The sequence below is a fragment of the Lonchura striata genome, chromosome 5, assembly GCF_046129695.1.
Source record: "Lonchura striata isolate bLonStr1 chromosome 5, bLonStr1.mat, whole genome shotgun sequence".
Lineage (NCBI taxonomy): Eukaryota > Metazoa > Chordata > Aves > Passeriformes > Estrildidae > Lonchura > Lonchura striata.
This window is the reverse complement of record NC_134607.1, coordinates 36,794,695-36,818,341: the sequence shown is the minus strand read 5'-3', so window position 1 is coordinate 36,818,341 and position 23,647 is coordinate 36,794,695. Positions and strand designations below refer to the sequence as shown.

The 23,647-nt window shown below is 35.5% G+C and overlaps 1 protein-coding gene across 1 annotated transcript in view; it reads right to left on the bottom strand.

Annotated features, from left to right (window-relative positions):
* The window catches only part of IMMP2L (inner mitochondrial membrane peptidase subunit 2), a 409,354-nt gene extending 386,555 nt beyond the window's left edge, over nt 1-22,799 (bottom strand). The window contains exons 1-3 of the mRNA XM_021545266.3: nt 22,771-22,799; nt 13,766-13,903; nt 6,624-6,727 (exon numbers count right to left, since the gene is read on the bottom strand). Of these exons, the coding sequence (XP_021400941.1) occupies nt 6,624-6,727; nt 13,766-13,900 (239 nt within the window). The 5' untranslated portion in view covers nt 13,901-13,903; nt 22,771-22,799. The remainder of the gene's footprint in view (nt 1-6,623; nt 6,728-13,765; nt 13,904-22,770) is intronic.
* Between the last annotated feature and the right edge of the window lie 848 nt (nt 22,800-23,647).

The following is a 23,647-nucleotide window of genomic DNA, read 5'->3' as shown; positions in this document are numbered from 1 at the left end:
AAAGTAAAAGTGACATTTTTCTAAACCAAGGCAGATTTCAAGTTCCTTTTGCTCAACATGACCTTGACAGGACAGTCAGCCATCCAATGTAAGTCAGAGTTATAGGATCAGAGACAGCTTTCCAGCCAACCAAATCACCGCTGCAATTTCTGCAACATTCCAAGCAGGTGTCCATTTAAACTCAGGACTTCCAACATATTGTGACGGCCCATCATCTAAAATAATATAAAAAACTACTCTATCATGTTCAATTTTTTTAAATTTCTGTTGAAAAGGTAAAAATTATGTCATTTGGTAAAATAGCTTTTTTCCTCCTCTTCATTTGCCTGATCACTAAAAGGTGAAGTAAAAAAAATTAATTGAATTAATAAATCAGATAATTTTAAAATTGAAAATGACTGTTAACATTCCAACAGCAGAACATAGGGCCTCCTTCTGTAACAATTAGCTGCTAACACCTGATCATCCTACAATTTGAAGATCACAACATAACCATTTTTTCCCATATCTTTCTCACTTTCCAAAGAATCAGACATATATTTATGTGTAACTACAAATTAACTTGTTTTTATTATTTATATCCTAATCTAGCTGAGTTGCAACACTACTACAACTCACAGTTATTCCAGTTAAACACATATAAGTCAATACACTTATCAGCATATATAGTACCAATTCTGTAGCATCACAATTTTTGCTTCTGAGGTGGACAAGACTGTGATCTCCCTCTACTTTCACTACAATAGGTCTTAAAGAAATTTTATGCTACTTACCTCAGAAATAAATTCAACCAAATACCACAGACTGTGCATCTGGCTTTAATTATTTTTGTCAAGTTCCTCAATTCTTCATTTTAAATTAAACACAAAGACTATATTTATATCCAGGAAAACCTAAAACAAACAAACAAACAAACCAAGCCCAAAACCAAAAACAACTGAGAAATTAATGAAGTGGATTTAGTAAAATTCCAATGTAGTATTTAATAGATACTCTAATAAATGTTCAGCAAGCAATAATTTGTTTCTTAATTCAACAGCAAGGTACTTAATTCAATAGAAAGACCAATAAAATCAAAATCAACTAGAATATGAAATTTGCACAGCACCACTTACAATACTACAGTAATCTTCCAAATTATTCAATCAACACCTCTTTCACAAACAGCAAAGGCCATCTGACTTTTTAAAGCCACTACCTTTTTAAAAATAAATATTGTTATTTTTAAATCTCAAACTTTCAATTTAATCAGTAAACAATCTGTAAGCTATAACATTCATTTATTTGACTTTTTGGCCTAGAGTCTAGCCAGACTTTTTCCACCAGTCATTCTTGTAATCAAGTCTTATCATCTTCCTAGTCATATCCATAGACTTTAAGTGTAACAACCATAACTTTAACAGTAACAGCTTCTTTCCTCCACAACTGCTCATTTTCCACAGTAATGCAATCACTGCCTATTAAACCCCTCCTGAGCACTTCATAATACAACCAAGGATCATGTACAGTATCTGAAAAGTTTCCTTAGAAATAGGATTTTATTTTATAAATAGAAGATGTAAGGCTTTCTTCCACCAAGGCTTTCTTCAACCAAGTATTAACACACTTATATTATAGTATGATACCCACACTAGGAATAGATCGCAACACAGATAGTAAAAGCAGAACTACATATTTGATTTTTATCAAGAAAAGAAATGAGAAGTTTTGTTTGGTTTTTTACCCCAGCTAAAAGAACAGAAAAGGAAAAGATTTTCTGTGGTCACTGAGGCATAGAAACTAAAGTGATTATTTAGCTTCAGTGTCAGCACAACCTCCTTTGCAGTGTCCTATCTGCCAGAAGACAGATGACTTGGTACGGAGACCTAAGTACAAACAAAAATAGAATAGAAATTGGAAGACTTAAGAAGGCCAAGCAGAGGTATTCATAAAAGGTTGTCCAGTATTTTGGTCAGAAAGAAGATTTCTCAAATGCAATGCAAGAACCATTAGATACCCATTCACATTATATCTATCAGAATTTAGTAGAAATTCTTTTCATAATTACAACTAATTCACATTCAAGGCAGTTCTTTCAATAAGTACCTTCTTACTGATATTTATTTTACTAAGCTAGTCTCAATAATGAAATTCCAATTAGTGATCTTCTATGAATAGCATATATTCAGTTTGCACAATTTGAAAACTCTTTTGTTTTCATTAACTAAACAAGACTACATTCCTTTGAAAATTGCATTATTCAGATTTTTGTGTATAAGCTGAAACTTGTTGAACCATCACATAAAATCACCACCGCAATTATCTTTTCCAGTTTTCATTTCTGAACAGATGCCAGTGAGGGACACAGCAGCAGAAACAACCTCAAATGCAGTTCTTTGATTCTTCCTCCAGAATTATGATCTGCACTGGATTTTTCAATGATCAAGCTCATATAAATGCTTGGCAGTTTACCCAAAATAAAGGAGTTTATTGAAAGGTCTAAGTATAATCTTACAGCCAGAGGAAGAAGTGAGAGAAGCCACTTAATATCCTTAATATCCAAAGGATAAGAAGGATAGGAGACAAAAAGTATGATTTGGGTTTTTTTTTAATGTGAAGGAATTTTCTATGTAGAAAGTTGGGTTTGTATTTAAAGCAATTCTGCTCCTATATGAGAACTCAAAAGAAGCTGACAAAATATACAACACTTATTTCCTTATTTTTAGCTGACCTTTAAAAACAATTTTTTAAACATACTGCCCATTTAGCTTTTCTAGTTCATACTTTTAAAAGCAGTTTACCATTAAGGATGTACAGAACAAACAGTATGGTTCCCTTCTTTTTTTCCTCAGATTAATTTAGCATAGCTATTTTTATTTGACACATAAGAACACATTCTAAATTAGCAATGGAGGGACACCTGGCAACCTATCCAGCAAGTAAGTTCCTGCTCTCAGTCAAACATTGGATAAGGTGTTCTCTCTATTACAGACATAGCACAGCCTTTAAATTAACCTCTAATTCATCAAAAGTTAAAATTAGTGTCTGTGAATATTTACAACCTTAACTTTTCATCATTTGAAAATCTAAGCACCAACTTTTTTTCTACATTAAGACAGGAATTTTGGAATAAAAAGACAATATGATTGTACAATCAAGACAGGAGGGTTTCTATAAAGGCAACCAAAATGAATTCTAGACCTAAAAATCACTCTTTGGCAACATCTTTTTATAATAATGCCTGCATTTGTACACAGTAAAGAACAAATCACATACAGGTTACACTGGCAAAAATATCCCTTAATCTGCAGTAGAAGAGCACTACCTCTATAAGTGCTGGGAAGTGCAGCTGCAGAATGTATTCCCAGGGAACTGCAGGAGCTGTACAACCCCCACTGTGACACATACAGCTCCAGCTACGATGCTGCTGGCGCTCAAACTTTACAGAGTGAAACCAGCTGAGAGAACACTACCTATCTTATAACTCATTCCGCAATATCTGATCAAGTTCTACACAACTGTTGAGATCTACCTCAGCTAAACTCTTACAAAATAGATGCCTGTTTCAACATAAAAGTTACTGAAAAATCCAGGTCTGCCTGGCAAAAACAAGCATTCGTCTCTGAAACATGATGTCATGTGCTACATGACTATTTTTCCTCTTTGAAGAAAAACAAATGCATTTTCCAAACTAAAAATATAACACACTTTTTTTATTTTTTAAAATCCATTTAAGGGATGGAAAGGTAGTACTCTGAAACACAGAATAACTGAAATTACTTCATGTATTTAAAAAAAATATTCTTGCTTTGATTTTCAGTGTATTAAGTCCAAATAATATAGCAGTACCTAAATTAGGCATTGAGCAAGTGATCAAGTTAAGAACCAGAACATTTTGTTTAGTTCTGAATCGACTTAAAATTGTGAGTTCAAAAGTTACAGCATGTAACATTGAGCTTTCCTAATTCTGGTATCAATAAAAAAGAGTTCAAGCTAAAGGGAAAAATATTCTAAAGGCTGAGGTAAGATATAACTATCTGTAAAACACTAAACTGCAATTAAAGAAATAACTTTTTGCTACGAACTTATTATCTCCATTGGTTTTACATTACTCTAATTTAATATTTTTAAAGACTAATGTCATTTAAAATATTTTGTTTAAAACAAGGTAAATGCACATGTGTGTATACAGTGGCTAATTTGACAGTTATGATTGAGATGAGTGGTTCACCTACAGCATATACAGAGACCGAGATGACAGAGACACATAGTCTTCATTCATACCTTTACGAAGTACTTGAGTACTTGGTTCTTCATTTGTAATCAAAGTCATAAAATAAATAAATAAATATATATATATATATATATATGTATATATATATATATATATGTATATATAGAGATGTTTATCAAAAACTAGATTAGAAAATAGAGGAAAAACTTGGATCTGCAAGCAGAATCAGAATCATGACCACAAGCTCACTGATTCTTTTCAGAGGCATCCAAGACCACCAAGACTAACTCACCTTTTTGCTTTCTTCATACCATCAGAAATGCCATTCCTAAGGGGATTGTTGAGATCCCAACATGCAAAGTCCATTGTAAGTAGAAGGTCAATAGCCAAAACTTGGAGCAAAGACATGAGTTTGAATGGCCCTGGTCATGCTGCCATGAAGGAATATTTTACTTCAGCTCTTGTTCTGCAAAAGACAACCCTTCCTCAACCACTAAACTATCTTCTGCTATAACTTGGCAAAGAGGATACTGTGGACAAATGTAAAGCAGCCAACAAGGATGCAAAACAAAGGCTTACATATCCATCTGCCTATCTCAATCACATCAATACTTTTTTAACTGCATTTCTGAGAGGATCAGTAAAGGAGCACCTGATGGGACATGGGACTTCATGCCTTACCTAAATCAGGCTCTGAGGACCAGCAAGTAAAATCCACGCATATATGTAAGTTATAGAAATAATACATAAACAATCAAAATGAAAAAGCTAAAAGTATTAAACCATTTACATAATAGAAGCATTGTATAGCAAAATTAAGTCTCAAAAACTGACAAGTACAAAATCACATCCAGATACTATACCCTGCAAGACTTTATCACACAATTAAAAGCTTAACAATACAATAAGGAAGCAGGCCAAAACTGCTTCTAACAAACCTGTATCATGAGGTACTTAAAAGTTGTTACTGAAAATGTAAATATTGAATGATATTTCATACTAAAATATCCAATAAATTATTTTTACATTGTTCAACTTCCTTTGTATTGATCTTAAAGTACTTTTGGAATACTCTGATCTGATTACCCAGTAGACTTCCCAAAGACTAAGAAAAGCTTCTGTACAGTGTATGAATACAACTTTTTCTATGTGGATCTACATAAACTCCACAAAGATTAGGGAAGTTTCTGAACATACAAAACCCTCCACAGCATTTAAAATACTAGTTACCATATTCAAACATACAGCAAAATGAAAATAACTAATGCAGATGGCTCAGACAGAATCAAAAACATTCAAGGAGTATAATAAGAATGAAACTATTAATTTTGCTTTCTGATCAGACAACATTCTCATTTTCTGTTCAGTCTATTAATTACTAATCAGTTATACTGACTCTTTTAAACAATCTAGAACATGACTTGGGCAGAAGGATGCACACACAGGCAGAATCACATTTTACAGCAATCATTAAGTAACCTGAAATTGATGTCATTTTGCAGTATTATCTGTAGCAAATATAAATAAATTCATATTTGTAGCTAGACTATTTACAGAAAATTTTATATGACAGAAAATGAGGCAGATCACAGTGCTAATTTTAAGTGTCTAGCAAAAGAAGAAAATTGTCTTACAAATTACCACTAGAGTGAACAAGTAGGCAAAAAAATGGGATAATTAGAAAAGATATATGACAAAAAGGCAGGCAGATAATATGGCTTCCAAAGACATTTTTGTTATAATTTACATATTGTGCATTTCACTTACAAAACTAAAACCTTAAGCTTAAACTCTCCAAGCATATAATATGAGTATGTATTATATCCCTGCATCAGTTAAGAGCACTTTGACATTCTATTTCTATAGTATATTGAAATGGAGTTTCTGTCCTATTAGTCTTGAGTATTTTCTACAGCAAAATACTGCCACCTTTTGGCTTGATACATAGACCTCCGAATTTTAAATTTAGAACTCTATATTTTGCTCCATTTGGTCTTTATGGAGGTGGTTGAATCCTTGAGATCTTATCTAAAATTTTATTCAGCAGACATACATCACCAGAAATTAAAACATATAGTACTAGTCAATAAGGAAAGTTTTTTCATAAGTACATTGCCAAGCAACTTAAAACTATACTTCTTTAAGCCACGTAATGTTTTATCTATTTTCTATCTCACAACTCTGTCCTTGGCAGAACATGATACCTTGCATTTCATTCCTTTCAAGTAAAAGCTTGGTAATGCATTCTTTGAACACCTGAGTTTTGAAAGCAGATGATAGAAATAACAATAATGCATTATTTAAAATGTTAGGTTCCTTGCTCATATATATACCTACATTATTGTACATGAAAGACCAATAGTTCAAAATCTACATAAGCATGTATTGAAATTCATGCAAAATTACTTACACCAGTGACACAATGTCCCCACGTTGTACATCATAATTTCTAATGCTCCAGTGGTTCAAGAGTACTACATCAGATGCTTCTCTTCCTCCAGGATTCAAAGAAGGCTGAGAGAAGGGGATAAAAATAGATCTACATTTAGATCTACATTTCCTTTATCAATCTTCCACCTAATTACCTTTCCAACAACAGGTGAAACCCATTAAAATTGGTAGAAACATTCCCACTTACTGTAAGAGGCCAAGAATCTTTGTATTACAGGAAATACATTTGAAATACACCTCTTTATTAAATGATATGTTAAATATCATTCATTTATGGCAAACTCTAGTTCACTACAGACTACATAGGATACATACTTATGGCAAGCCTGATGAAAATAAGGGATTGCTATTACTGCTTATCATTTTATACTAAAATCAAAGGAGAACCAAATACACTAATTCCCAGGGGAAAAAACCCAAACAAACAAGCTTTTGGCAGGCATCTTACTATTTATAAAAGCATAATGCACTAAAAATAAAATATGTACTTGTAGCAATATAATTTCAGCATCCTTTGCAGAGGGGAAAAACAAGCTCTACCTACAGCACATACTGACACTGGAAATAAATGTGGGCCTTCCACAATACGACACAAAAGGGCATGAATCAAAATAATCAAGTAATTAATGCATCATTAGGAGGTACAGCAAATGCCCCAAAATTGTTTTGTGTGATATGATACAAAACCAGGGTACCTGATCAATGCTGCCTCTGAGTTAACTCTTGGGAAAGGGCAGAGGAAGGAAGAAGCCCACCACAGTACTGTATTTATGTTTGCAAGGCTTATTTTAAAAAAGAGTCTCCTTTTACTAGACAGAAAAAATTTCAAAGTATTCCAGGCTGAAGTTTTGTAATAGTTTATTTCTCAGACAGCTGTCTTCAAATAAAATTGCAATATCTCCCAAGTTGGCCAAGAAAATCGCTAATGTATATTCTAGAGTTAGGTGATAAATGCAATAAAGAACAGAGTGTTGAAATTAGGCTACCGCTCCTTTTTTGTATAATAACTGCAATATTAGCTAAAAATTTTGTTGTTGTTGCTATTTTTGTAGAAAAGGCACTTACACTATAACTTGAACCACCACATAAACCACTGGACTTTCACTGCTGATATTCCCCTCTCCAAACTGATGCAACTTTCAATGAGTAAACCAACAGGGGGACTGAAATTAACTCTTCTCAACCCAATTAATTACACAGTGTCAAATTTCATTCTACTGTTATTCAGTTAACTTTGGTCTCAAATAAAATGGTTATTTAGTTTTTATTTTTAACTTCAGAAGCAATTTAGAAGTGCTGATTTCTTTTTATTACAGTTTCTTCATTCATCATTGCTAAATAGATTGCTTGACAAAGACATACTTCAAGTGGGATTTGTGAAAAATTAGTTTTTCAAGGTGCAAGAGGAAGTCATGTGGTAGGGTCTTCAGTAGGTGCAATTCACATGAAGTATGCAATATGCTAGGTCAAAAGAATAAACATGGTACAGAGAAGGGGAGGGATATGACATCACATGTTTAGTTAAAGAGCAAATTAGGCTAGTTACATTTTGGACTACAGGCAAATTTCCAGTAGGGTAAATCAGGGGATCAAACCAGATCACTGTAACATCCATAGAGACATGGTCTGAGTCTATGCTATAAATATATTAACACTCATTTCTGTTTTATTTGCTAGACTCAATGCACTGCAAGAACCAGATAAATGAAAGCCAGGAACTAATTAGCAGTTATTTTAATAGTAGTTCTTAATCAAGATTTCCAGAATTATCACCTTTATAGCATTTTCCACCAAAGGATCAAATATTTACACACAAGTGACTTACATACAAACTCACAAACAATTCAGTCATACTCACTTTGCCAAATGCAGGTACATAGGGGCCAGAAGCTTCCAACACTACTAAGTGTAAGGCAGAGGCCAATCTTACAAAGCAGGAATCATATATATGACACATTCTCACAAAGTAAACTCCTCAGTACTCAAAGGTATCTGCCTTAAAAGGCCAAAATAGGAGGATGAAACAAAAGAGAAATCTTAAAACCATTGTTCCAAAAGACAATGTATCTCTCAGCTGATACTTAAAAAATATCTAAATAAGTGTTCACACACTTGTATCAAATAAACTTTCATCAACTACATCTTACAGAGAAATACATTAGGTAATTACAGTATTGTCCAAGTTGCACTATCTCAGTTGTCTCCTATTTTTTTGCACATTTAAACAAAGGAAATACCTTAGAATTTAAATACATTTAGATATTGCATAAGTTTTTTTAACTTAAAGCACTCTAAATGCATTTTTAACAATGCATTTTGACATACAGAGTGGATATTCAACTCATTATACATTAGAATTGTGTTTGAGAAAAATACAACGGTGTAGGCTTTTTTCTTCTCTCACAAAAAAAATTGACAAATGTGCAGACAATAATACTATTTTGTTAGAAGAAACTGAAGGAAATCTAGGAGATAACTATTGAAACATCAACAATCACTATTGTCTATTAAAAAAATAAAAGGTTAAATCCTTCAGCAAGCCATTCTCTATTGTAAATAACACTACTTAAGATTCCACAACAAACAAGTATAGAAACAATACAACTTATTCCTCATAGTATTTGAAGTAGTAGTAAGGTTTCAAGTCTAGTAAAATCAAAATACAATTTCTGCAAAAGGAGTTAACAAATAGTCACAAGGGCTTTTCATAAGAAACAAAATGACACAGAGGTTTCTTCCTTCTTGTCTGAAGCATTATAACTTCTTTACTCAAGTTTTTGGCATAAAATAAGGCACACAGGTCTTAATTTAAACTGTGGTGCAGAAGCCACAAAACATTGCTCTTTCCAATTAATAACTAATCTAATGCTAAAAGCATGCAAATTCAGATTCCCCAGTGTATGATGAAGCCTCACAGGACATGAGTTTTTACCCTCCTACATAAGTAGGAGGGTAAAAACATGCCCTTTTGCTATAAATAATGATTAACTTGATAGTTGTTATGCCCCTAGTGAAGGTCACAACTTATTTGCTTGTAGCCTGGAGAACACAAGGAATATTCACATGAGCTCATTATTCACAAGGCTTAGGTACAGTAATCCTAATAATAAAGTTAGGAGAAACTGCCACAGAATAATTACAACTGGTATTATGCATAATGGAACAGAACATTCAAAAACACAAGTGCTGCTGCAAAAACACAAGTGCTTCATCAGAGATTGCTGCTCAGGCCACTTCCTATAATCCTTGAACTGTTCCTGCTCAGACCACTTCCTTGGTACTGAACTGTTTGCAATATGTGCGTATAAAGCTGCACATATGCTGTTATTTTCTATCCTATTTGAAAACTGTCCATTTGATTTAATGAATTTACAAATGTATATATCCATGAGGGGCTCCTTTTCCACATCTTTATGTATGAAGAGTCTGTAATACCAGACAAGCAATTAAACTCAATTAAAAAATAACACAAATTAATATAAAGATGTCCATATGACAACAAACATTTTAAAGTATACAGCCCACACTACAAGAAGTCACACCAAAAAAGTCCATAAGTCAATTAAGAAATCTTACTACTAGTTATTTTTTTCACTTACATTTAATGTTGTCAACAGATTACAACTCACTAGAAATACACAGAAGTAGAATGCTAGATGAGCACATCAATCTAAAATCCTAAGTAACAAAACTACCTCAAGTGATTAAAAAACCCAGTAAATTTGGAAATAAAAGAGAAAGTAATGAAACTATTAAAATTGTTAAAATTATAAACAGCAATAGTTCACAGTTATTCCCTATAGGTTAGAGTTAATACACATATACACTGAAGTCAGCACAAGTGAAATTACAACAGGTGGCTGAAAGCACTGAAAAATACAAAATCAGCTGGAGACAATACAATGCATGAAGTCTGTCTTAATTGGTTAGGTCAGAAATTTTTTATTTTCATTAGAAGCTTTATTCATATGCATACCAGGGTGTCAAAAAGTGTTCACATCATCAGTAACTATGAAGCAGCAGTAAGGCCGGTCCAGAACAAAAGGATAAAGTGTAGAGGGGAGAGAAAGCACACAGCAGAGAGCAAGAGTAGGAGAGCAAGCATGACACAGAGAAATTTATTTTTGCTTCTTGTAAAACCTTTTAATTTCAGGCTCAGCAGGAGCCAGAATTATAAGTACACAAAGCCAGATAGATATTTTAGAGGTCTATTACAAACAGATTCTTGGGAATCTTACCATGATATCAAATTGAGACAATAAGGTATCCCTGGAAGCATGCGACTGAAGGATACAATCTGACTTCAAATTGACTGAAGTTTAGCCTTCCTCATACCTATCACTTTCAGATATATTTGACATAGATCACCCCTCCAAAGAACACAGTTAACAGACAGAATTGCAACATGACCAGTATTCCCTTAAGCTACTCTTAAAGAAAAGTATATATTTCTTATAATTGTGTCTCTGTCAGACTTGCTTAGATGTCTAATAAATCTTGGCAAGGAAATTAGTATCTTATTAAAAGCACTAGGACTATTTTTTCAATCTGAAAAATGGCCATATGCATAGAAGTTTAAAACAAACCTCTATTTCAGTTCTGTTTCAGAATAAAACCAGAGAGTTTTACAGACACTGAGATGTCAGTAAAATTATAAATGTCAGCTTTCAAGCTATTTTTCAATCAAGAGAGGGAATGCTTAGTTAACAGATACAGCAAGGGAAAAGCTTCAATTTTAATAATCCAGTGAATATATATTGCTTTCTCTTTGTCAGGTTGAATAAATCTAAGCAAATTACTGTATTGTGTAGCATCCCATGAACTCCCTGCTCTCAGTTAATTCTCAAGTCCTCTGCCTTGGCAAAGGCAGTGACTAACCACCACAGAGTAGTCCTCCTGGGGGGAAAAGGCAGACTCCCCCATGGACTTCCCCTGGTTTCTCCTTTCCCTGTTCCCTCATTGTTTGGATACCCCTGGTGGCTGCTCTGCCCCCTTCCCCTTCTTAAACTGCTTGCAGCACATGGTGTTCCCTCTTTCTCACTGGGTTCCCTTCAGTTTCATGTGACCTCGCTGGAATAAAATCTTGCAAAAAAGAGCTTTTCTTGCCTCTCTCACTGAGTCAGCTGTGATGAGTGTGGTGTGGGGATCTGACTGCACTGCCTGAATGTTTACCAAACCTGCTTTTCTACAGGAGAATTTTTTTTGGCAACAGATATTAGGCAGCAGCTCCCACCATCCATTTCCAGAATTTTTAGTATTGGCTTTCAAATCTTCCATGGATAAACTACAGTAAACTGTGCTCCTCAAGTGAGTAGCAAAGCAATACTCCAAAACAATATCAGACCACTCTCAAACACTTGGGACTGACTTTAAAGAAAACATAAAACTGAGGGTCTAACCAGAGGGGCACAACACACTTGTGGAGAGGAAAATCTAAGAAATTTCTTTCCAGCTACTGAAGCAAAACTATTAAGCACTAATGGATGTCAAACAGAACACTAAATCAGAGGCAGAAAGAGATCAAACAATAAATGGCAATGTGGTATGCCAAATAAACCCAACACCTCAAAATTTAAATGCTCAGGTCACACTCACTAGTAGCAAAAAAAAAAAAAAAATCCAAAAACCAGAAATAAAAAAAAGGCATCAAGCCAAAACCAGAAAATCCAACATGAATTTGCATCTTAAAACATTCCATGTAGCTCTAGAATTGCAATAGAGGCAAAAAATGGGAAGATGGAAAACAGAGTTGTATTCATCTGGCTTATTTTGTACTTCTCTAGATGCTGTGCTATCTATTTGAAGTTCTACTGCTTGAATATAATAAAAAGATAATAAAACAGGTTTTTTTCACAGTTTTCCCTTCCTCTCATTTTTAGTGCAAATTTCTGGCTCTGCAACTGCAAGCCCTGAGATTGTCCCCTCTTTCACTGGTCATCAACAATATTCAGAAAAGCATCTGTGAAAAAGATAATAATAACTTACATTACACCTAGCTTTTGGGCTTGGATTGTGGAATTACTGGAGTAAGGTGATTTTACTTTCATCCCCATTCTTGATGTGAGAGCTGCCTAATGAGGTTTCTTGACAGAGTTTAAACATCAGATTACAGACTGCCACAAAAGATACAATGCCACCTTGCCATTCCCTCCTCCCCACCACATGCTTTTTAGAACATTAAACATAAATCAGCCAAGTGCAGGATCAAGTCTAAGTTTTCTAGCCCACGCATAAATTCTGCATAATTCAAACTCCAGCAGCTGGTCTTGATTGCTGTGAAACCTCTCTTCAAGGTTCTGAGCTTATTAAGACAATCAGAAAAGAGATCTTGACATCCAAGAATCAAATCCTAACTTTTTACTAATTGTAATGTTGCAACATTGAAACAAAATACATCATTGTTATCAGTGGAGATGCATACCAACATGCAGTGCATATGATTTAAAATGCAAAGTAATAACATGGAAATTTTCTATCTACATTAAAATATAGCTTTTTCAAGACCAAATAAAAGGTGAAAGAAATAGTGTTCATGAGTATTTATCATCTAAATTTTACACATGCTATTTATATTTACTTGCTTATGATGTATAAGTATTCAATACAACCAAAGTAAAAATTGTGAACTGATACCTATTTCCTGATAAACATAAGCAATAATAGTAGGTTCATGCCACTTTCAATATTCTTCCCTGTAATTGTGCCTTATGTGTTCAATAATAAGAACAAGTATAGAAGGAACAGTTTTACCACACAGTTACTACAAATTAGCTACTAAAAATTAATAAAGACTCTTTGTGAGTCCTCAATTCAATCCCAAGAGACAAAATATATTGCTCTACATATTTCTAAATGTCAAAACATATATCAAAACAATCTATCACTATTTCTCCCTATATTTTCTTTTTACTGACAGAATTTTGGGAAGTTTTGTTCTCAAAATCTTTTCTTTCACAGAATATTTAACAAAGTTGAAACTAAACTACTCCATACTAGAACATCATTTAATAACAACTGAGAAAATTTTTTTTTCACCCTGCTATGATCAGTGGAGAGCCACTTTTTAATTTACTGATACACAAAAGATATTTCCAGGAATACCTGCATTGATGCTCCTTCCACCCTTGCGACACAGGCAACTCTATCCAGAAAAGTCACAGTTACAGGAACGGCAACAAAGAAACCTTTAAAAAAGGCTTTAATGTATCTCCTCCCCAAACCCTGAGCCTGTGCCATAATCTGAAAAACATGAAGGAAAGAAAAAAGTCATTATAGAAAAAATTTGAAGTAACATCAACATGTAGCAATTCAACACAGAATAACTAAGAATAAATTTATTATCCATTAGAGGCTCACAATATCCAGAGTGAAAAGTGTGCACACAAGAATAGGAAAAAATCCCCAAATCAGCAAACCAGAAATCTTCATCAGATTTTAAATGTCTATTCTACAGAATCGAGCTTGATACTTTACATTTACCCTTTAGCTAATTTGAACATTTCTCGTGATCCTGTGCTAGCAGAAGTACTTGATAAAAATGATTCAAAGTGGCAGGTAAGCAAGAAGCAAAGTGATGCAACCAGGCAAAATTTAATAATGCATTTTGGAAAAAAGAAGCATTGCAAATCATTTTTTCTGCATACAGTGGTATTTATTAATTTTTTACCCCCAAAGGTGGACTGTGTTAAGCAAAGGAAAGCTATTTGCAACACATCACCTTTTCTTTATTAAATATTTTCACAAATGAAATGCACAAATGCATCATTTTCACACTGGTGGTACTGCAAACATAAAATCAATTCAAATTGTCACATATATCATAGGGACACACCAGAACATGATGACTCCTTGTTCACCACTCCATTGCAAAGTTAAAAGCATGCTTGCAGACTAGGCAGCTACTTAATTACACATGGGATAATTCCACTCCAACTCCATGTATTTTACTATGCTTGGAAAGTACCTACAAAGTGCACTGAAACACCAGGTGTTTGTTTGTATTAGTCACACCTCTGAAAAGCAAGCTGAATATCCAGGTACTGCTGCATAGACCCAGGCCTAATTTACATAACTGCAGTTTTAGTATAAGAAATGCTGTCTTTCACCTATTGGCAACTCCCACTAATGAATCCCTGGTAGATCAGCTTGTGTTTATATCCAAGATAGAGTTATTTTTCAATTAAAATAATGAAAAGTGCAAATATATACAGTTTCATTCAATCCTCTTACAAAGTACTTAAAATTTCACAATATAATCTTTTTTTCTTTGTTGTATTTTCAGAAACATGGAAATGATTAACTATTTGTATGCAGAATATACATTTATATCACTCTGATGAAATAGTACTGAAGGTAATATTTCTGTCACAGATAGAGCTTAATTCCAAAAACCCATAAAACTTAGAGGAGAAAACTCAGTTCTACAAAGTAAGCCATCTGCATATTTGTCTCTAGAATTCTTTATAGATATTAACACCTTTGCAATGACAAAATCTGTCTTCTGAGACTATTATTTCTGATATTCACCTTCAAAAGGTTTTAATTATTTTTAAGTGGAAACATTTCATCATCCCTAACTTGCTCATAAATTTAAATTTTCACACTGCATATAATTCAGTTAATTTCTTTCTGAACATTTCATGAAAACATTTTTAATTTGCATCAACCACTTTTAAAAATAATTTGAAATATGTTGTGAAACAGAACAAAAGCCTGAGGATTTCAAGACAAAAGTTATAAGGATTTACCCTCAGCTTATCAATTAAGAACTGGTTATTAGATTCAATCCACCAAAAGAGACTATTGCCTCAATCAGCAGAATTTTACCTTTGGAAAATATGCCACATAAAAACAAAATCTCTAAAAATCAGGGTTTTGTCCACCTTCTGACTACATTATTGCCTACACCTTAATACCCTTCTCTCAGCCTATTTACTTTGAACGTTGTGTCTCGAGTTTTGTGGCTGGAACTCTACTTCTCTATGAGATCTGGCATCTCAGACCTCCTACACTCAATAGCAATGTCAGCCACAAAACCCCATTTTGAGACCTTACCCACAAATATATTCACCATGTTCTCTGGAGTAACTTGAGCAGGAAAACATTTTCTGATACATGCATTGGAATATGGCTGATTTAAGAATAGTTTTTAAAAATTCAGAAATCAAGCATCTTTACTACTCTTAAAATTCCTCAGAGTCAAACATCTTTTTCATTAATAATGAAACATGAATATTCATCCCATCCCTTCTACTAAATCCATGGACAGATCTTGTTATAAACTTTTTGCAGAAGCCCCATGCTAGCATCTACAGAAAAATCAAGCATCTGAAGAGAAGTAATTGGTCAGACAATTCACAGGAGACCAACCATATGCTTCCTAGAACTTAGAAGCTAATTAATAGTGATGGAGAATCTAGCAGTCAGGTTAAAACTGCTAAGACAAAATGCTTCATTCTCAGTACACCACTTGGACAAGGCAACACCAGCAGCCAGCATTAAGCAATGGGACAAACTGGAAATTAAAGTCTTACTTTTGTGGGTATGAACACATGTAGCATTACATGGCACAATATAAAAAATCATGAGGGGAAAAGCACTGGCAGCATCCCTACAAGCAATCAATTTGCAAAGCCACCAAAACCAACAACAGCTCATGTGCTGAAGGACTTCTCTACTTGGCCTGAATTTTCTCCTCTCGATAACAGATCAAACCACTGGTTTAATCTTCCCTGTACACCAAAATGATGAGTCCTTCATTTATAATGATGAGTTACATTCTGAACTTTTCCTGGTTCCCCACCTTCCACACGAAAGGGCACCTTTTCCCCATAACACAAACTGAGCCACCCAGCACAAGCCTTTCCTCCCAAAAGACAGCAAACATTTGCAGACACATTTCAAGCAATTTGAGAAGAATTATTTAAAAACAATCCACCTATAACTAAATCCTTTGATATAGTGTAACATTCTCAACACATGCAAACATTTTTGCCACGTCTGTTTCATAAACCTTCCCCTCTAAAAAGCACAGACAAATAAATGCACACGCAGAGTTCCCATGCAACTGTTGACAAAATAGTTCACCACCCAACTGCTAGTAAATGGGAAGTCTCCCCTCACTCTTTCAAGTTGTCTTGCACTGCTACAGGGGAAGGGCTGGAACACAGGCAGCATAAAGACAGTTTGCAGCATTACCTTCTACCAGTAATGGACATGTGAATGGATAATCCTCAACTGACAAATACTACTGGATTAAAATGTGCAGTGTTATCTTTTCTTAAACTTTGATGGTCGTAGGAGAAAGGAAGGGGGAAAAGTAATGATAAGCATTTACTGCAGTCACAAGAAAGAATTTTAGGGTGGTAAAGGTAGACACAAAAACAACCCTGAAAAGAAAAAATTCTAGTTAGAGTTTTTTTAATTAAAAAAACAAGATACCCATCTCTCCTGATGGGTATTCTGCTCTTAGAGAGTTCCAAAACAGCCGTAGATTTTAAAAGCATCATGTTCCTGGAGTGAAATTCTGAAATACAGTACAGTGGCTAGTTGATGATGACAGGTTTAAATGCATGTAAGTGAGGCAAGCAAAGTATATTGTTTGCTGAAAAAAATAATTTCCCTAACATATATTTCTGGATCGCTGCCAAATTTGACACCTTGAAGAAGATGAACAAATCACAACACTTAAAAGATGTGGGGAAAAAAAAAAAACAAAAAAAAAACCACAAAACCAAATACAAAAATAACAGAATAAAATACTTTAGAGATGCATACACTTTTCAGCACCTGGAAGTTACACTTGGTTTAAGGAAAAAAACCCACAGAATAATTCAGTAGAACTGACAAACTTCAAACCAACAACCTTGAAAACTTGTTTGAAATGGAAACATGGACAAGAAAAATCCAAGATCAAAAATGCTAGCATATAGCAGGTCAAAGCATTAAGAATTTCACATTGTGCAGCTCAGAGATTAAGGCAGATGGAGCACAGCATTATCCGGACTGAAGTATTTGGTGCACAAAAGGTCCAGGGATTATAATGAGTCTCTCGTGGGTACTACAACATATGGAGCAGAGATGCTATTTAGATAGCTCTCTGTGTATAAAATGTTTATTTTTTCTTACACTTGCCTGCACATTAGAAGACACTGTTTATCACACAGCCTGCGGAAAATCATGAAGTAATTCAGAAAGCCCCAGGTTACAATATATTTGCAAACCTAGGTACTTAAAAATTACCCACAGAAGTATGATAGGAAAAATAGCTGTAAAAACAAGGCATTAGCAGTCATGTGCAAAGGAAATAGAATGGCCCCTGATGTGCTTCTACAAGAAGACATGAGGGAACATGGATGAGGGAATTACAACCTATATGCAAAACAACTACCCCACCAAGACTGCTAAATTAGTGTGAAATTACCTATTTCATCTTGTTCAAGAATTAGTAACTATATGATATATAGTTCAAGAATCCGTTGAAACAATCAACTTTTCTGTCAAACAAAATATACATTTTTCTATAAATGAAAATTTATAGAACCACACTAGAATTCAGGATACATGGCTTGAAAATAAAGAAAACTTTCATAACAAAAAACTCTACACTTGAATAAGCCAAATTTTATTGTGTCCTTTAAAACATAAAAATGAGGACAAGAGCTTTTGTTTTAAGACTAGCCTAACCTAAAGAAGATGAGGTAATACCTGGCTTAACAACCATGATTAACAGGATACCATTCAGCATAAGAATTTATGTGATCTTTTTAACACATTCTTCTTCTACAATCTTTAATGATACAAGGCCAGAGCTAAATACTGCAGTATTTAGGCCTGAGCCTGATTTCCCACTTTAGTTTTTACATTTCTATAACTTTTATATTACAGTGATTACTGCAAGGGTACAAGTATGCAGGCTGATTTAAATCACATATATTTATCCTAGTACAGGCTTGGACATGATGGTGATGAATGCCACAGAAGAATCAAAATAGACTAGTCCATAAGTTTTCAGTTAAAATAATCAATACAGATCAGTGCATTTAAGTTTTTATTCAAAAATCCTATCTGGTTCCAAAAGGAGCTCTCACTTATCCTTCAATAAAGCCAACTCTATCCTGCTATTATTCCACTATAGTGGTAACATGTCTATTCAATTCATGTATTTATACTCTGCACAGGTTTTACTCATCCTATTCCTCTATTATATTACTCTCCCTCTATGCCCTAGCATACAGACATGAAAGAACAGCCCTCTATTTTGAGTTTGGAAATATCTCAGGTCATGGAAACAACTGTTGTGTTACTGAAAAAGAAAATCATAACCTAATCTGCAGTTTCAGCAACTGCACATGTATGGTCTGCTTTTCTTTTTTCTTTTCTCTAAATTAGTCTTTTTGTTCTGACACCCAGATATTTTGCTTGCTCCAAATACAAAGCAGCAGATTTTGTTAGTTTCAACTCCATCTTGTGCCATTTTCTTATGCCTTTACTTGAATTCAAGCAATTACAATTTCTATGTAATAGCTCCCAGGCCTATGAAATATGTAGATTTTTTTCCAGTATACCACAGTAAAGAAAACCAATAATAGAAATCAATTTTTTTAATCCTCTCAGTACTGTAACACACACAGAAGTTCCCAGAAGCAGACAAAACTAGATCAACCATAATGAGCTTGCAGCTCACAAACCAAATAGAAAAGCTCAAACCACAATAATCATCAACATATCAGTCACAGAATTATTGCTGGGGGAAAACAATCAGTTTAATGCAGAACTGATTCTTCTTTTAATACAATATGCCATCACTGGGATCTATGTCATGTACAAAGGCTTAGTTGATGTGTTGGTTGTACCTGGAAAGAAATTCATATTTCTTATTCTTAGAAATTAATTTTGTGTTTCAAGTACACAAATTTTACCCTAACGGACAATCTTGTATTTCCAAACAAAACATTTCACTTTTCAAATATAAGCAAAACTAGAAGAAAACACAGCTATAGACCAAAGTTACTCTCAGCAATCAAATTAACAATTAGTTTAGGATGGAAAGTAACCAGCCATTCCTGAGCTCTGACAAGTTATTCAGGATTCCATTTTATAAACACAAGCATCAAGAAGAAGAATTACAATTAAAAACATAAGTAATTGTTACAAATCATACTTTTTCCCAGCACTTCAAACTTCAGATGTAATGAAATATCTTCCAAGTACTATCACACAGGCAATTGGCAGATTAGCAGTTCTTCTAACAAACAAGTTACAATATTTGGGTTTATTCATGTTCCTGCACCTTCAAAGAAACTAAAGATCATTAATATATACCATAGATAAAGGAAAGTACTAAATTACGTCAATTTTTGGAACTCACTTAAGAGAGCAACATAACATATGTTCAGCTTCCTACAACTCAGGGTTCTCTGTTGCTTTCAGCCTAAGGATTCAATGCCTGCAACCAAAGTTGATTGTTTAAATTAAAGTTTCCTTTGCAAATAACTACCAGCTGCTGCTATGTTTTGCTCTCAAGTAGACTGCATAAATGAGGAGTTGCTTTGAAACTTACTGGATTTGTAAATAATATTTACAGTAAACAATAGCGTAACCTTGGAATTTCAATGAATTTGTACATTCATCTAGTCAACTCTCTGGATTATTTCAAGCACCACAGAACTGTGATATTAGTTGTGGTTATCCAGAACCAAACTTAGGCAAAAACAAAGACAACAAAAAAGGGGAATATTCAGTTTTCACCAAAATATATAACTAAGTATTCAGATAACATTATATGAACAGCCTAAAAATAAAAATAACAGCACTCAGTTTCAAACATTAATATAATCAGAAACAAACTGTTCTAAAAGGTTTTGCTTTTGGGTTAAGAACTAAGTTTCATATGGAACAGGGAAATTTCTTCTAGACTAATGGAAAGTCAAATGAATACAAAAACAAATTAATAGAAGAAACAAGATTCTCAGCTATGACTCTTTAAAGCATGCCAGTATACACCAAGTATACAGGGACAGAATAATGACTGAAAATAATATTTATTATGGTATTTAAAAATTATGCCAAGAGAAAGAATAGAAATAGGGAAATTGGGACTGACTCCCCGATAGAATATTCCCAAGAAACCCATCAGTAAAACCTAACAAACCAACTACTTATCACCTACTGTCTGGGGGATAGTAATAAACTAATACAGAAAATTATGCCTTCAAAAAATAATTGCCTTTATTTTAACAACTCATGTTTTATCCTTGAACTCTAGAGGTCACTGTGGGAATTGTTAAGAGCAGACCTGGTGTACTCCCATCATTCCCCACCATATTGATTTTGAGTCTGGGATTTGTGATAACTTCGACTGCCATGTGAGTTTCTCAGGTCTCAAGAATAAGCAAAGCAACAAGAACAAGGATATGGATTTCCAGAAACAGCTGAAATCTGTGGCACCCCAGTCAACTTATAAAGATCTCAGCACAAAATTACAACTGTGACTGTGAAACCATTTGAATCTTAAAATTATTGCTGGCATACTTAAATTATTATTTTCAGAAATCTAGATATAACCAGATTTAGTTACCATGTGTATAGTTATTAACCACGAGTTCCAGGACAGAGTTTATTTTGGTAGCAACATACAAGTTAAATAAAAGAACTTGTATTTTAAAAGTAAATTAAATTAAAGACTCCTGGAAAATCTTCCAAATACAGTAGTTAAAAATGTTAACTTTTTTTTACAAAATGCATATGTATTAAGTTCCAAACTGCATATTTAAAAAATCAAGTTTAATTCTGAAGTTTTCTAGATAAATTATTTCATTTAACCTGAAAATCCTCAAGAAGTTCTGTCTTCCCAGTATATTTTGTTGAAAAATTCAATTTTCTTCCTAGATGAACAATGAACAAATATGTGTGGTATATACTTTTAGGGGAAAAAAAGAAAATAAAAACATAGTGGTACAAGAAAGTTACTTAGAGAGATATGTAATGCAGCTTTGCCTGTTCTGGTATCTTGGTGTGCTCAACGAATTCCAGTTCCACAGGACAAGGAGGTAATACAAAAAAGTAAAACTTCTGTAATGGAATCTTGGCTAATTAAAAGATTTTACAATATTAGAGTCTACTTGTTGTTCAGCTGCAGTTTTTCTATCTAAGGTTTTTGCCAACATCCGAGAAAATCTGCCTTAAAATATGTAGGAACACCAGAGAGACGTGTCTAGGAACTGGCTGAATCTCTTCGGCTTCAAGCATTGCAGCCTTTACACAGAGAAGCATCTAAATAAGAACAGACTGCGGGAGAAGAACCAGACGTGGGAAAGCAGCCACTTTAGGAGAAGTTGTATCATTATAAGCAAACAAACAAACAAACAAAAAAAGCAACAAAAAAATTCTCTCTGAGATGTCCAGGCTGTAGGGTAGCAGGAAACCACTAAATCAAGATACCGGAGAACAGCCATTAACAGTAGTCCTCATAGGACAAATACAAGATGTGACAGAAGTTTATAAAGCAGAGAAACACGTTAAGTAAGAACAGCATTTAGTCCAGGACCAAGCGCAGCGCACGGCAAAGTCCCAGCTGCGGACACGATGCCGACGAACGGCAGCGGAACCCGGGCGTCGCTCCCGAGCCCATTCGCCCGGCAGCGGGGCACGGCCGCACCGCCGCTCGCAGGCGGAGGGCGCACAGAGCAGCGGCGCTTCTCGCTATTGACGCCGCCGCTTCTTTCCAACGCAGCCGCTTCCCACGGGAAACAGCCATCTCGGTAATCAAAGGCGAGTAAAGCACGGCCCGCACACCGACTAGGGGCGGGGCGGCAGCAGCGGCGGCCGCCAGTGAGCGGCGCTCCCGCCGGCCCCTCAGGGACCCGCCCCGGCGGCGGCGCGGCGGGGGCGGGGCCGGGGCGGGGCGGGGGCGGCACCGACGGCTGGCGCGAGCGGGCCGGGCCCGGCGCGCGCCTGTCCGCGCCGCCCGACCCGGATCCCCCCTGCTCACGCCCGTCCCCGCTCCCTCATCCACCAGCCAGCTCCCCGGCCTCTCCCCGCCCCGGCTCTCCAAGCCCGCCCGGCTCCCGTGGCTCCGCCCGGCTCCCGTGGCTCCCGCCGCTTACCCTTTGCTCGGTGCCGCGGGGGGCGGGCCGCGGCCGGCCGCGTCACGTGACGCGCGGTGCTCCCGGAACGGCCGCCCCGAGCCGCCGCGGGCCGGGCTCGGCCGGGGCTGCCGGGCTCAGAGCCAGACAGGCCCTGCACGGAATAAGGCACCCCGCCTGATCCTTTTTCAGCCTCTAGTTACCGTGGGATGCTGCATTGCAGTGGCTGTTTTCCTTCAGTGAGGGTGGATATTCAAATACACAAGGAGTGTAATCATGTGGCCATTTTTTGGCATTTGGAAAACAATAAATCTCTTTGGATAGTCATGTGTAATATTGGGAGTTTTTAATATTGCGGTACAAAGCTGTTCAGTACCTTGCATAGAGTGTAACCCACACAAAAGGGCAGGATTTTTGTTCAGCCGATGACTTCCCCTAGAAAACACCAGATGTGATCAGGACTTATGTCATCTACATCTGTATATAGAGCTGGCTGCATTATACTGGCTTGATGGATGGTGGCCGGCTTTTCCTGGCTGGTGCAGATGGATACGCTAGGGCTTGTGTTTTCATTCAGTGTTGTTTTTATTAATTGCCTTAACACGTGTAGGTGCCAGTATAATCTGAAAAAGGAGGTTTTTCCACATAGCTCATGTACCTTCAAGAGTCAATGGGCGAATTCATGGAGGGAAAATCCATTACAGACTATCACATATCTAGAAACTAACTCTGGCTCAGGGTGTTCCTAACTAAATGGTGAGAGAGAATTCTACTAGTTAGGCCATTGTTGGAAAGCAATGTAAGGTGACACCTCTTCCTGTATCCCTGCAGTGAATGATACCCTCTCTCACTTTTTGTTTTCCCTTGACACACTTTTAAATAAGCATTACCTTTACAA